Here is a 14,850-nt window from a genome sequence, read left to right as displayed (position 1 = left end):
ATAAAATTGTGTGCAAAAACAGAGGGAACAGATTGAAGTGTTGCTTAGTTGCTTCAGTAAACTGCAATTAAAAAAGTAAAATATCCATGCTGCAGATTAAAATAGACCATTGTTGAATAAAATACTGAAATATTGCTTTCTGGGTGACAAATCCAATCATATTATAATCCCGGCCTATAAGATGAAGTATCATATTCTATGACCTATAGTTTTATCCTGATCAATTATATATTAATAGGAATCAACTGTCCTAATCTCAAGAGTCTCCACATGCTATGAGATCTATCACATAATGCACGCATTTTTTTATTTCTTCTTTATTCATAAGTGTTTTTTAGTTGACTATAAATGTGCTTAGTCTATAATTATATTCGATTAGACTCATGGAATCAACTACAAATATGTGCTTTTCTATAAAAAAATATTATTGTCAGAATTTTTTTCTGGTTTATAATGGCTAACGCGGTAAGGTAGGAGTAGAACTGATCTTCTCTAGTCAAGTTGAGGAAAGGAAGAAAGAAGTGCAACTGTGCAAGGTTGTGATGGAAAGAGAAGAGCGAGAACTTGAAGTTCCAAGGGTCAAACTTGGAAGCCAAGGACTTGAGGTAAACCACCCAAAAACTTTTATCAGCATAAGTTGCATAATCTGTGTGTTGAATGTTGATCGTTCTAGGCATGGGATCTTGATCTTTTTCTGGAGTAGAATATAGCACATTTTTTTATAAACTCATTTAGAATGATTTTGTAGAGAAACTAACAGAAATAAAGTTTTTGGACGAGACAACAAAAAACCTCAAACTTTGTTGCTGATTCTAGCATCTTAGTGTTCCTGATCGAGGGTGACTGATGCTAATGTTGATGTGCCTAAGCAAGTTTAACTTGTTTTTGCAGGTATCAAGGTTGGGGTTTGGATGCCAGGGCTTAACTGGCCTCTTTGATATTCCTGCAGCTGAAGAGACCGGGATTGCTATTATTTATGATGCATTTCACAAAGGAGTCACTTTCTTTGATACAGCAGATTTCTATGGGGGATATACGAATGAAGTGATTGTTGGAAAGGTAAAGAATAAAGATTTATATTCATCTATGATCAGTGCCTTCTAGATGAATAAAGATTTATATTAATCCAGCAGACTTGCGTGATCAACAATCAATTTTCTAGCAAAAACCGCTTGAATCAGTGCCTTCTGTGATTGAACTTTGCTTGGTTTAATACTATGGTGAACTTTATGTCTTTATCCTGCTCATCATGGTTCATGGGGGTGTTTTTGGTATCTTGGGGTACTGGGGTTGACAAATTTTGTTCGTCATTGTTGTGAACACTGCAGTTTCTTTATGAGAACTGAAATATTTTTTTCCCTTGTTGTAACACATCATGTATCATTTCAGGCACTGAAATATATTCCTAGGGAAAAAGTTCAGATAGCTAGCAAGTTTGGCATTGTGAGCCTAGGCCCTCCTCAAATGATAGTGAAGGGAACACGGGAATATGTACGTTCATGCTGCGAAGCTAGCTTGCAGCGCCTTAATGTAGATTACATTGATCTATATTACCAGCACCGTGTTGATACTTCAGTACCCATAGAGGAAACGGTTAGGTCTTAAACCTCGTACAAACCAGATTAATATGTTCAGATTCCATGGTAAATTTAAGTTTGTAATTGTTATATATCATTATTAGATGGGAGAGCTTAAGAAGCTAGTGGAAGAAGGGAAAATTCGGTATATAGGACTGTCAGAGGCAAGTCCTGACACCATCAGAAGGGCCCATGCTGTTCATCCTATCTCTACTGTGCAGATGGAGTGGTCTCTGTGGACTCGGGACATCGAGGAAGAGATTGTTCCCCTTTGCAGGTAATCTTCTTCTGTTATTTATTGTGTTCTTTTAGCTATTAGTTGGGAATTGAATCAACAATGCTATAATGTGATTAAATTTTGAAATAGGGTATGTGAATGTTTTTGGCAGAGAACTTGGGATTGGTATTGTTGTGTACAGCCCTCTTGGCCGAGGATTTTTCGCTGGAAAAGGAATTGTGGAGGCTCTGCCTCAAAATAGTTTCTTGGTAAAATAAATTTGTTGCATGTCCATGTATGATTTATGAGGCAGACAGTAGATTTTAATGATTCTAAACTATGTTCTCTTGTTCTGGATAGGCCAATCACCCTCGACATCGTTCAGAGAGTTTGGACAAAAACAAGATGATATATGATAGGCTGGAGAAAATCTCCAAGAAACATGGATGCACACCAGCTCAACTAGCTCTTTCATGGATTATGCGCCAAGGGAATGATGTAGTTCCCATTCCTGGTAACGATAAACAAAATCTACACTATTTCTAGCTCTTAACAAACTTCAGAAATAACTTAATTTAATGGAGTTTTTAGTCCGTTTCTAATGAATGTAGGTTATCTTCTAAGCATTTGAGTATATTTCATTTTTATAGGAACAACCAAAATCAAGAACTTGGATACCAACATTGGATCCTTGAAGGTCAAGCTCACTGAAGAAGAATCCAAAGAAGTGTCTGATGCTGTGCCACTCTGTGAGGTTGCTGGTGACAGAACATATGAAGGCATGATTGCAAAGACATGGAAGTTCGCAAATACACCTCCATTGGATCACCCTCAAAACTGATTTTTTCTAGAAGGTCAGACGAAAAGTTGAACCTGAATGTATCATGCAATTCATGCAATCCTTTTTTTTGACAAATTCGAAACATATTTCCTTAAACATGACTAAAAACATGAAATCCACTGACTGAATCTCCTCTTGAATTTTGTTAATGTTTTGGTAGTTCGTACTTCATACATACATACATAAGGATTAAAAATTAAGAATAAGTCAGCATATGATTTTAGCATTTGCCACTAAGCAGCATAGTTGGTTCTAGGCTTAGAATGACCTTATCCTGCAACAGCTTTTCCAGTTCTTCCTCAGGAAGTGTAACAGTCACTCTCCTAGCTAAGCCTTCATCAGGGGAAGGCATCACCATAATCAACCCTTCACCTTGCACATTCTCCATATGATACGACACATGTGCAGGTTTTTGATCCTTAACAAATTCCATCCCATACATCAATGGCTGAGACTCTTTCACCCGGATACTAATGGGAGCAATCATGCTCTCCATGTTAACACACGTCAGCTCAGGACCGTACATCTGAAATGGAGGGAGGTCCTTGCCCTGATCATCCTTCCTAGACTTCAGCCAATCCACAGCTGACCAAAACTCCTCATCCTTGAACCCTGTCACATGTTGGTGCACGAGCTCTGTCACCTGGCCTAGATCTCCACTGCACATTTTGTCAGTGTTTACTGTCAACTTAGAGAAGTGTAAGGCATTGCCAAAGTATCCATATGGCAAAGGGGCACGCAAATTCTTCCTCATGTCCATGCAGATTGAAATGGACTGTTGGAGGTCATCACGGGTCTGAGCCTTGAGTTCTGCAATACGCGTCCAAAAAAGGGCTGTTAACAGGTCAAATGGGGTCACATCAGGGACAGTGGACTCAAATTTGGCAAGAGATTGCTTGATTGTTGAATCAGAGAAGCTGAAGGTTGCTGAGACCATTTTTAATTTGGGATTCGGATTCAATGCTTTGGACTTGGAAGCATAGTAAGAGGGTGAAGTAGTTGTAGTACTCGGAGTGATGAAGGTGGGCGGGGTATTGATAACATGAGTGTTGAGGAACGGAGGGTGGACAATGACATTGTTGTTGCAGGCTTCGGTCCATGACTTGATTAGTAGGGTCACACTGATAGGATCAGCAAGCATATGAGGGCAGCTCAATGAAATGGCTGTTCCACCACCTTCAAAATCAGTTACCTGCATCCATAGCGCGTGCCCAGATACATTTGAAATTCGTTAGATGCACCTTAATGATATGCAATATAGTCAATACCAACAATGGAAATTGTGAACATGTTAGAACCATTGCTGTGTAGTGTGTACTAGCATAAATAGCGTGATTATTAGTATACAGTACTCCCTCCGTTCCACAACGTTGTTACATTTAATTTTTGTACACGATTATTAAGGAAACTAATTTTAAATATTCTCTTAAATTGTAAATATTGTCAAGATTGAACATTATATTTAAGGTTAAATAAAGTACAGAGTAATAATATTTTAGACTGTATTTAATGGTTTCTCCAGTATTCATACCTTTCATTGACTATTGCATCCATAAAAAATAAACTCCAATTCATGGGCTCCACTACTCGATTTCTTTAATAACCAGGTCCATATCATTTTTCTTGGTTATAATTTCATGTTACTGCATATAATTAATGTTATTCTCCAAAAAGTATATAATTATTAATTAATGTTATTGTGTGTAAATGTGTAATTATGTCAAACCTTGTTCTATTTCAATTCCTAAAATATTCTCTTTCCCTTTTATTTAGGCCCACATACCTTATTAATCATCACCATTTTCACTAACCTGCTTACTCATGCTTTCCTAAATATAGCAACAACTTGACTCCTCAACTTAAAAAAAAAGTACGAAATAGATTAGTGACGAAGGAATTCTACTATTAAAAGGGTGACAATTTATTGTGATGAAAGTGAAAGGAGTCTGTCATAGACTCATAGTTGTAAGACTTGTACACGCATGTCAAACATAAAATATTATAAATAAATGGTTGATTTATTTACGAAAATATTATTTGATAAACAAAATTTGTTTATTACGGAGTATTACTATACTAAATTTGTAGATAATGCTTATGCAATATGCATCTAATATGCATATTGATTGATATGAAGTGCTTATATTTAAACTAGCTATCTATAATATTAATAATGGAATATTTTTTGATGCATAAATCGAAAAAAATCTTATTAGATGCTATCTATAATCATACATTTCATGATTTCAATGTAAATTATTTTAGTTAACATACTCTAACATTAATAATAGGGTGAATTTTAGTTACCGAGTACTATTTTCTATACACATCTAAAAAGTGCACTACTAGTCTACTACATTATTGAATTGAAACAAAGTACAGTAGTAATAAATTATAAAAAATTATTGTATACTTCCTCCGTTTTTAAATATTTGCTCCATTTCTCTTGAACACGCATGTCGATGCTAATCTTTGATCACTAATATCTTTAATTGTCAATAAGTATAAATTCTAACAATTGAAAATTAATAATCTATTCATCGAAATGATTTCAACAAGTACCCACAAGACTATATTTTTTCTTATGTATAAATCACAAACATTAGTCAAAGTAGGACAAATAAATAGTGCCAAAAATAGAAATGGAGCAAGTATTTAAAATTGGAGGGAGTATATATTTTTCAACTTCGAACCACAATTCTCCAAGTTCTAAACCATCAACTTCTACAAGCTATATCTTTTTTAACTACATATTCCAGTAACTCCACTAATTATTTTACTTTTATTGTTTTTCATCACAAGAATATTTCTCCTGTATTAACACGATAAATTCTACGTAGTAGTAAAACGAAAAAAGAGAGAATAATGAATAACCTGCATACAAAAAGGAGCCTAATACTGAGTATCATCAGGAACCTCCTGACCAACAATAAGTTTCATCTCATCATCAGCAGAGGCGGATCTAAACCAATCATCAACACTAACCCCAACCGTTGCACGGTGCACCCGCAATCCAGCATCAGCACACTTCACTACCCAACCACCGTCATCGTCCTTAGCTAACCGTCCAACCACATTCGGATACATGGTTAGCACCTCATTCAAAAAGGGTCTAACCCGGTTGAATTGGATCGAACCGGATTTGAAATAAAATATTACGTGTAGTGTGTGGTGCTCCATTGCCCGGTCTAGTGGTGATAGTGTGCAGGTCCTGCTAGGAGGGTTTACTGGTGTGCTTGACACCACTGTTAACACTGATTGCACCTTCACTACTTCTTTTGAGTTTATTATTTTTCCCATTTTTTTTTTTCAAAGGAGGAATAAATTTTAGTGAGAAATATGATGATTTTGATGTATTATTTGGTGGGGTATTTATAAAGGGTGATTGGAGGATGGGAGTTAAAGAGGGAAGGAATTGGTTGTGTTAATAGTGGAATTATGAAGTGGGAAATTTAATACACTTTGTGGTTGCATTTAATTTTATGGATGGGTTTTGTGTACTTTAGTAGTTTAGTCAGTGTATTCATATTATTAAAAAATAATGGTGGTGTGAATTATTTTGATGCAAAATTAGAGCAACGTTTTAATGAATGTGGTGTAAAGTGGTGAAACAACTATTTATTTATTGATGTTTGTATGTACAACAGGTCAACAGTACGTAACTACATACTAGTATCATCAGTATGTCATATACATACTTATCCCTACTTCTTATGAATCTCAACTGTAAAGACTAACGAAGTAAAGTGTGTTCATAAGTAAATATTGAGAAGCTTGGTGTTGTGACTGTGAGAACTGAGAAGGTGACATACGGATCGCGGGATCGGAGTATCTATAGTCTATACTCGGTTGTTCAAATTAGGTCTAAAATAGGTCGTCTGTCGTTATTTATGTTTTAGCCAAAATGCCAAATAGATACTCGTACGTACTACGTAATAACAGTAATGGTGATGATTTCTAATTTTCCATATAAAATGTTGAATATGAAAATTCAATTCCTTAATCACACCCATTTTTTTATATATAAATTTTTCCAATTTCAGGTCGTTGTCATCGTTCATGTTTTATTTGGCCTAAATAGATACTCATACATAGTATAAGTTATAATGGTGGGTGATTTTTGTATAAAATGTTTATATATGAAAATATAATTTTTCAATCTTCTGTCTCCCAAAAAAAAAGTCTTTTTAACAACATAAAACAATTCAATCAGCCAGTTACTACCTTGGAAAAACCACTGATCAATTAGCAATGAACAAATAAAATTAAATATACATGATGATATAGTGATATGGACAGTATAATGGGAATTACTGTATAAATTACTACTACATAGTAAATGAAAGATGAACTTTAATTTGATATTTTTGGACATTTTCTATATGGCAATTTCTAAGTAAAAATTTATGAGCCGGATTATTGCATAAGTAAATCTCAAGATAGATTTTTTTTTATATATATATTAATTTATTTAAATTTATTTTTCAATAAAAGTTCCTAATTTATTTTGTAAATTATTTCTATGAGCTTGTTCACTTTAGCTTAATTTCAGTTCAGTTCAGTTCAGTTCAACTCCAATAAGTTCACTTCAACTCCAATCAATTTAGTTCAGCTCCTAATTTCCAACTCAGTTCATTTCAGCTTCAATCAATTCACCTCAGTTCAGTAAATGTGAACAGGCCCTACGTCAATAATTTGATCAATTCAAATGTGTAAGAGGTAAATCTTTCGTTGCATGCAATCCACCTAAAACATAATGATTTTAAAATTTTAGCATGCATATGATAAAACTTATTTCTTCAGTGTTAAATATCTACATTAAGAAAAATAAAAATTAATGTAATTGCAACTAGCAGAAGTAGCACTGCATTCATTCTCCCAAATTCTTTCTCTCACAAAGATCCCTAGAACAATAATATATCTACTTGGGTAACCATAATTTGACCAAGTTGTGGCTGAATTAAATGTCTTTGTTTTTTTGAAACAAAATGTCACAAAATGTCATTGTTTAGTAGTTGATCTTTGTGTTGTAACTTTTTGAAAAATTGTTTCTAGTTGATCTTTTTTTAGATATAAAAAAATTATGGTGGAGTAACATGTATTGTAATATAAAATTAATTTAATTGCAATCTTTTTAATTTTTTTAAAAAAATCTAAAGTTAAATTTTTAGTCAAGTCACGAGACTGCGACACTTGACATTCTAACTTTTCGCCAAGTGTCGCGCCACCTTGTATAGATTTAAATAGACTTCATAAGATACAAATCGGCAAGTATTGCGCCACGACCTTGGATAGATTTAGATAGACTTTATAAGATAAAAAAAAAATTAGTTAAGAATTCCATTTTCAATCAAATTAGGATAGAACTTTAGAATAAGATTATTATTTTAGAGTTTCATCTTTGATAAAATACCAAATATTAAACTTATAATTAGGCGACAACGTTATTTAGTTTTATAGAGTTAAGAGTACAATTAGGTACTCAATTCTTAAAAATTTCACCTTTTAGGTACTCAATTTTTTTTACTTTGCTTTTGGGTACCGAGTTAAGAATTCCAGGCAAAAAAAATAAATCAGCCAAAGAATTCAGTACCTTGAGTTAAAGAATTTAGTACCTTTGGTTAAGAGTATGTGAGTCCTATACCTAATTAAAAAATTAATATTTTTTTTAAAAAAAAGTATTAAATTTGACTAAGAAACTAGTCGTTAGTTTCTCTATTTAAAGGGGCATGAACCTGGCAGAATCACCATTGTTGCTTAACAAAATTCATCCAAAACCATTTGTCCCTGATTCAATTTCAATAAAAAAAATAAAAAAATAAAAACAGCAAGACAGAATTTGTAGCAGTTTAACCAGCAACAAAATTCATCAAAACAGGTTCATTGACCATGTTTATTTAGGCAGAAATTCTTCAAGGTTTTCCCATATTTTGTAGAAAAAAAAAACACAAAAACAGAAGCTGCTGCTGCTTCCCCTGCTGCTGGTACTTCAAGTCTGCCCCTGCTGCTGCTTCTTCTGTCCAGCCACAAAATCAGTCATTGTTGCTTAACAAAATTCATCCAAAACCATTTGTCCCTGATTCAAATCCAACCCTTGCGCATTGTAAACAACATGAAATCAACATTCTGCTACAATGGAACTTCCAAACTATGACATGGGCCACTAAGTCAAATGATCAACCAAAACTTATAAAAACTACATAATTAGGAACAACTTACAACAAGTTCATATCATTACCACTTCAGGCCCAAAATTCTTAGTTTAACGGTTCAAAATTCATACCCCCTAACTATATGTAATTTGTATGAACCTAGTTCTGAAAATTCAGCCTCATAGAAGGATAACTTTGAATATTCTGTGAGGACACAAATTCAGCATATATACACTATTTCACCAAAACCTCCCCTGTTTTAGTGCGAAAAACATATAAACTAATCCAACCCTTGCGCATTGTAAACAGCATGAAATTAACATTCAACAACACTACCTTAATCCAACAACAAACAACAACAAAGCAACAAATTTAACACAAAAGACACAACCAATCGACATCATCAATTTGTTCAAAAAAAACCCCAAAATATCGAAAACCCTAGGTCGCAACAAACATCAACAAATGGGAAAAAAATCCAAAAGTTATATCAAATTAATAACATAAACGATGAGAAATTGAGCTTACCTCAAAAAAAATGGCGGCTTTTGGTGTCATTTTCCCCAAAATCGAGCCCAAGGTTGCTCGTTGTTCTTCGAAAGTGACGCAGCAATGTTTCCAGAAATGAGAAAGAATAAAGGAGCAAAAAGGGGAATAAAGAAAAAGAAAGGGAAAAAAAATGGGTTGACCCGCGAATTTTTTAATCGGGTGGGGTCACATACTCTTAACCAAAGGTACTAAATTCTTTATCCCAAGGTACTGAATTCTTTGGCTGATTTATTTTTTTTGGCCGGAAATCTTAACTCAGTACCCAAAAGCAAAGTAAAAATAATTGAGTACCTAAACGGTAAAAAAAGGAAGAATTGAGTACCTGATTTTGTGCTTAACTCAGTTTTATAACTTCTCACCAAATGTCGTACCACATTAGATAAATCTAGATAGACTTTGAAGCAAAAAAAAGTTAATTTAGAATTCTATTTTCAATCAAGTTGAATTATAATATAAACAATCCGGGTATTGCACGGGGCACAAAACTAGTATATATATAAAGGAAAGTTTTTTCCCGAGTTTTTAGAAAGCCACGTAAGATTTAATTTTTTCAGCGTGCCATATAGGATAATAAATTTAAGTGGTAACCAATTGAATACAAGATTATTAATTTCTTTTAGAATCAAATAATTTAAATGACACGTAAGCAAAATTGGCGAATGAGATTTTCCAGTTTAAATTAATTAAATATGAAATAATATTTTTTGATATCAGGAATTTTATCAAAATATATAACAAGTTTTAGCACATATATATGTATATATACATAAAAAATTCAAACAAACCGTACATCGCACAGGCTTCATCTAGCTAGTTTAATTTAATTGCATTTTAGTTCAAGCAAATTTAGGTTTTCAATAATCTTTATGTTTGTTTGCATCTAATCATTCTCTTATTTTGTGATTCAATGTCTATAACCCTATATGAATCATTGTGTTTTTTTTCAGTTCATTATGCTTTTATGTTATTAATTGTGCTTTTTTTAATCATTTTGTGCTTCTTTTTTAATTACACTATCTTAATTGTTTTAGTGCTTAAATTGTGGGTAAAAACGTGAAATATAAAGAAACCAAATCTTTGACTATTTAGTGGATTTCATTTCGAAGATGGATAATGATAGTAGGGATCCCCAGTATCTCAAATAGAGTTTTTGTATCTCAAAATGACATTTTTGTAAATAAATAGATTTGTGTTGGATTGAAAAGAGGTTAATCCTTAGCTTCAATAACAATCAAATGAATCAGATGAAAATTTTCTTCATGACTACAATAGATTGATAGACCCCCTTGTCGAAAAAGACTAGAAATCACAACAATATGAAAGAGGGTATGAAAAATATACGATTTGCAACAACGATCATTTTGAGAAAATGTGTTTATTTTATTCAATTGTCATGTACTTTGTATTTATTAGATTTAAATCTCTTTGTAGATTTCATATGACTTTATTTATGAATCATTTTTTTTTTCAAAAAAAGAAAAATTAACCTTTTATATTTCTTTATAATATGTAATTATATAAATAGTTATGGTCAAAGTTGTGCATTGACATATGTGTAAGTCAAAGTGTTGCAGCTATTACGAAATGAGTTGTATTTTTTAAATTTCCCTTTTCCATCACCAACTCCGTATGCTATGGTGATATAACTAGTGGCATCGATGGTCCCTTCATCCCTTGTAGTCATCCATAGTTTTTGCGGCTAATTGGGGTTAGTAAATTAGTTGTGAAGAGTAATGTGAAACATTTAAGCTAGTATTTTTTTCATGACGTGGTGGTTGCTCGTTACCGTGGGTGGTCATTGGTGGTGGCGGTGCTTTGCGGTAAGAAATGTGGATAGTGAATGTGAAAGTGAGAGTAAAGTGAGGTATCCTACATTTTATAAGGGGCACGTTCAACAAGTCAAGTCAAAATGCGGGCATTACCTAGCTATTAAAGTGAGTTCTTTTTAAAAACTTAGAGCATCATTATTGGTGAACACAAAAAAATGGTTCATGGGTCACTATCACCATTTCTCTCTCATCCACATCAACCCAACAAACCATTTACAATATTCACTCTTAACAATGAACACTAAACAATGGTTCATCATCAATACTCCCTACCCCACCTTATTTTATTTTTGTAAATATAATCTTTTTTGTTTCATAATTATAATTTATTAACCCGATGTCAATGTAATTAATTGACGTATTTAATATTTTAATCGTGATTACTAATTAAGAAATTATCGCATTTTTTTATCAGCTTTTTAAAAAACTAATTCTTGTGATTAATATTTTTTAAACAACAACGCAGCTAATTTTAATTAACAAAAAAAAAAAGAGGTACAAATCGTGATTACAGTTCTACAACTATAATCTAGTACATTTTATTTAAAAAAAACAACTACACATCGTTTTGTAAGATGTCCTTAGGGATAACCATTTGTTGTAAACCTAGTTGCCTAAGTTTTCGTTGTTACCAAATTTATTCCATATATGTTCGACCAAGTCGTTTTTTAGCTGCAAATGAGTCTGTTGATCCTCAATCTCTGTTCTACGAGACAAGTATAAGCCGATATCCACAATACGATCAGTACGGTACTCGGTAGTGTCCTCATTAGCGTTGCCTCCAGCATTCATAAACTCATTGGTATTAACGTTATTTTGATACGTCTCTCGTTCATCTTCAACGATCATATTATGTATTATGATGCAGGCGAGCATGATATTGTGGAGTATGTCGGTATCCCACGCCAAAGACGGCTTTTTAATAATGGCAAAACGAGCTTGAAGGACCCCAAATGCGCGTTCAACGTCTTTCCTTGCAGCTTCCTGGTGTTTTGCGAATAAACGATCCTGACGAGTTTGTGGACTCGTAATGGATTTCACAAAAGAAGCCCATCTAGGGTAGATTCCATCAGTAAGATAATACCCATTCGTATAATGATGACCATTGACTACGAAGTTCACAGGAGGTGTTCGACCCTCTAAGACGTCTTCGAACACAGGGGATCGATGAAGCACATTAATATCGTTGCAGCTACCTGGCATCCCAAAGAACGAATGTCATATCCATAGATCTCTGTCTGCAACTGCCTCCAGTACGAGAGTTGCAACTCCTTCTCTTCCTTGATACTGCCCCTTCCATGCGTGTGGACAGTTCTTCCACTCCCAGTGCATACAATCAATGCTGCCTATCATGCCAGGAAATCCACGTTCTTCCCCAATACGTAGCAATCTTTCCATATCTGCGATGTTTGGACGGCGTAGGTACTGATCACCGAACAGGTTGATGACACCTTCTGTGAACTTTTGGAGTGCCAATCGTGAAGTTGCCTCACTTATACGGACATACTCATCACAAGCGTCTGAAGCACACCCGTAAGCTAGTTGTCTAACGGCCGCAGTGCACTTTTGAAGTGGAGACAAACCAAGACGACCTGCCGCATCTCGCCTTTGTTGAAACCAGGGGTCATGTTGGGTCACTGCGTTGAGAAGGCGCTCAAACACATGTTTACGCATTCGAAACCGGCGCCGGAACAAGGAACTTGGATAAACTGGGACTTCCGCGAAATAGTCATTGTATAACCGTGCATGACCTTCTTCGCGTCCCCTATCCTTTCGGGGCTCAGTAGATTTGCGTCGGCGTTGCTGAGTGGCAGCTTGAATAATTGGTGGAATGTACTCATGCATTACGTGTTGTATCATAAGACACACTTCATTACGTTGTTGAACTCTAAGCTCCCTTCCCTCATCATCCGAGTTAGATGAAGATGAAGAGGAATCGGTTGAGCTTTCGTTTAAACTGTTTGAATTCATTTTGTACGTAAGAAATGTAAGAGAGTGAGGTTTGCTAATAGTAACTGCAAACGATTTATGTGTTTGTGTGTAAAAAAAATGAAAGAATGGTGTTTATTTATAGTGAACTAATTTGTAATTCTTCTTCAGAAATAACTGAATATAAAGAGACAAAGATCACATGGGCTATGACAAACAATGAATTACAACCACACAGAAATTGAATGGAGAAGAAGGGTTTCACATGGGCTATGACCAACACTGGATTAGAACCACACAGAAATTGAATGGAGAAGAAGGGTTTCACATGGGCTAACAAAGGGGAAATTAAGATACTGACACAATTATATATAAAGAGACAAATTGATATAATTGAATAAACAGAATAAGATCACATGGGCTATGAAAATGGGAAAGTGGAAAAGATCCATTTTACTGATTAATTGATAAAGTACAAACATAAGGAAATGAGTACAAGAGGTTGAACTGGAATTGAAAACTTATCACTACTGAAAATGAAGAACAACAAAGGAATTGAACACACTTAACTACAATAAAAATAAAGGACACTAAGCATCATTATTGAAACGTTGAATATTGTTCCGAAGTATTACTATCATTTCGTCTTCCCACTGTTCTCGGTTTACTTTCTGTTCTAGACGAGATAGTTGCTCCCAGTTGATCCTATATTGCTCTAGCTCAATTTTCTGTTGTTTCCTTGCCTCCTTGCGCTCCTGTATTTCAAGTCTCTTCATTTCTGCTTCGTTTGACACATTCATCGAATCCCCAAGTAGCTGCAATCGGCTGTTGAATGTTTCTAATTCCTTAAATTCTTGACTTGATGGAGCTTTACCCTTCAATCTCGACTTAGCCTTTTTAATACCTTCAGCACGAGCTACTCTCTCATCACCGACACCCACACTGGTTGGTGTGGTAGGTGAGGAATTGTCACCCTCATCCCGTGTCCTCTTCCCACTACTTCCGCTCCCTACAGACTCATCCGTTAGTGGAGTTGAATGTGGACGTCCCACCGAAGGCTTGAATGTTTGTTGGTCCAAGAAAGACCGGAATTTGTCCCACTTCCTTAATTGGATCCATTCCTCGTAGAAGGTGAATCGTCCGAATGAGTTCTCATGGATTTTGTGGGCCTCTTGGATAACATCATCTTCGTTATAGCCACTTCCCTTTCGCTTCCGGGCCTTATCATAGCTTCCGCACCACTTTAACACGGCTTCAGAGATTCGCATCCACCTTCCCTTCAAACTACTAATAGTTCGTAGGGATATTTCATCTGCATTCGATTCCCTGGCAGCATCGTATGCGTCCAAGACTCTCTTCCAAAATACACCCTTCTTTTGATTTGTGCCGGTAATTATGTCGGTGCTGGTGTTCATGTAGCCGGATATAAGAGCCGCAGTTTCTGATCGCGACCAACCTCTATTGTTTGAACCACTAACACGAAATTCCGGAGTTGATTGGAGTGGTTGCTGTAACATTTGAGTGAAGTTTTTATGGGGAGAAGGATTTTCATTTCCCTCACCATCATCCTCGCATTCTTCATTTGCCTCATCTTCTTCAGATAAGACATTGCTCGATTCCCAAATATTGGGATTCGGTTGTTGTGACGGAAAATAACCAGATGCAGCACCATATTCACCGTAACCCATTGGTATCATGGATGGATGTGGGAAATTTGAACTGCTTTGAGAAAAATTAAAATTTTGAGGGAAATTTG

General features: G+C 34.9%; 4 protein-coding genes and 1 pseudogene across 4 annotated transcripts; 1 reads left to right on the top strand and 4 right to left on the bottom strand.

Moving 5' to 3' along the window:
• The first annotated feature begins 105 nt into the window (after positions 1–105).
• LOC110708414 (probable aldo-keto reductase 1) lies at positions 106–2,775 on the top strand. The gene is made up of 7 exons (XM_021886543.1): positions 106–605; positions 892–1,059; positions 1,390–1,593; positions 1,682–1,854; positions 1,967–2,063; positions 2,155–2,308; positions 2,445–2,775. The coding sequence occupies exons 1-7, from the start codon at positions 543–545 to the stop codon at positions 2,633–2,635; spliced, it is 1,050 nt and encodes a 349-aa protein (XP_021742235.1). The 5' UTR covers positions 106–542; the 3' UTR covers positions 2,636–2,775.
• Positions 2,776–2,779: 4 nt separating this feature from the next.
• LOC110708412 lies at positions 2,780–6,344 on the bottom strand (annotated as a pseudogene).
• A 5,260-nt stretch (positions 6,345–11,604) lies between these two features.
• LOC110708411 lies at positions 11,605–12,616 on the bottom strand. Its single transcript, XM_021886541.1, has one exon. The coding sequence runs from the start codon at positions 12,366–12,368 to the stop codon at positions 11,772–11,774; it is 597 nt and encodes a 198-aa protein (XP_021742233.1). The 5' UTR covers positions 12,369–12,616; the 3' UTR covers positions 11,605–11,771.
• Positions 12,384–13,136, bottom strand: LOC110708870. Its single transcript, XM_021887093.1, has one exon. The coding sequence runs from the start codon at positions 13,134–13,136 to the stop codon at positions 12,384–12,386; it is 753 nt and encodes a 250-aa protein (XP_021742785.1).
• Positions 13,137–13,684: 548 nt separating this feature from the next.
• Positions 13,685–14,782, bottom strand: LOC110708869 (glutathione S-transferase T3-like). Its single transcript, XM_021887092.1, has one exon. The coding sequence runs from the start codon at positions 14,780–14,782 to the stop codon at positions 13,685–13,687; it is 1,098 nt and encodes a 365-aa protein (XP_021742784.1).
• Positions 14,783–14,850: the final 68 nt, after the last annotated feature.

This window comes from Chenopodium quinoa, unplaced genomic scaffold, assembly GCF_001683475.1.
Source record: "Chenopodium quinoa cultivar QQ74 unplaced genomic scaffold, ASM168347v1, whole genome shotgun sequence".
Taxonomy (NCBI): domain Eukaryota; kingdom Viridiplantae; phylum Streptophyta; class Magnoliopsida; order Caryophyllales; family Amaranthaceae; genus Chenopodium; species Chenopodium quinoa.
This window is presented reverse-complemented; position numbering and strand designations above follow the sequence as displayed.

What these genes read in the sequence shown, in the direction of transcription:
- LOC110708414 (XM_021886543.1), top strand. Translation starts at nt 543, where the DNA reads ATGGAAAGAGAAGAGCGAGAACTTGAAGTTCCAAGGGTCAAACTTGGA. An exon ending in TGCCTCAAAATAGTTTCTTG is followed by an intron (nt 2,064 to 2,154) that starts GTAAAATAAATT and finishes TGTTCTGGATAG; the next exon opens with GCCAATCACCCTCGACATCG. An exon ending in TGATGTAGTTCCCATTCCTG is followed by an intron (nt 2,309 to 2,444) that starts GTAACGATAAAC and finishes TCATTTTTATAG; the next exon opens with GAACAACCAAAATCAAGAAC.
- LOC110708411 (XM_021886541.1), bottom strand. Translation starts at nt 12,368, where the DNA reads ATGCCAGGTAGCTGCAACGATATTAATGTGCTTCATCGATCCCCTGTG.
- LOC110708870 (XM_021887093.1), bottom strand. Translation starts at nt 13,136, where the DNA reads ATGAATTCAAACAGTTTAAACGAAAGCTCAACCGATTCCTCTTCATCT.
- LOC110708869 (XM_021887092.1), bottom strand. Translation starts at nt 14,782, where the DNA reads ATGGGTTACGGTGAATATGGTGCTGCATCTGGTTATTTTCCGTCACAA.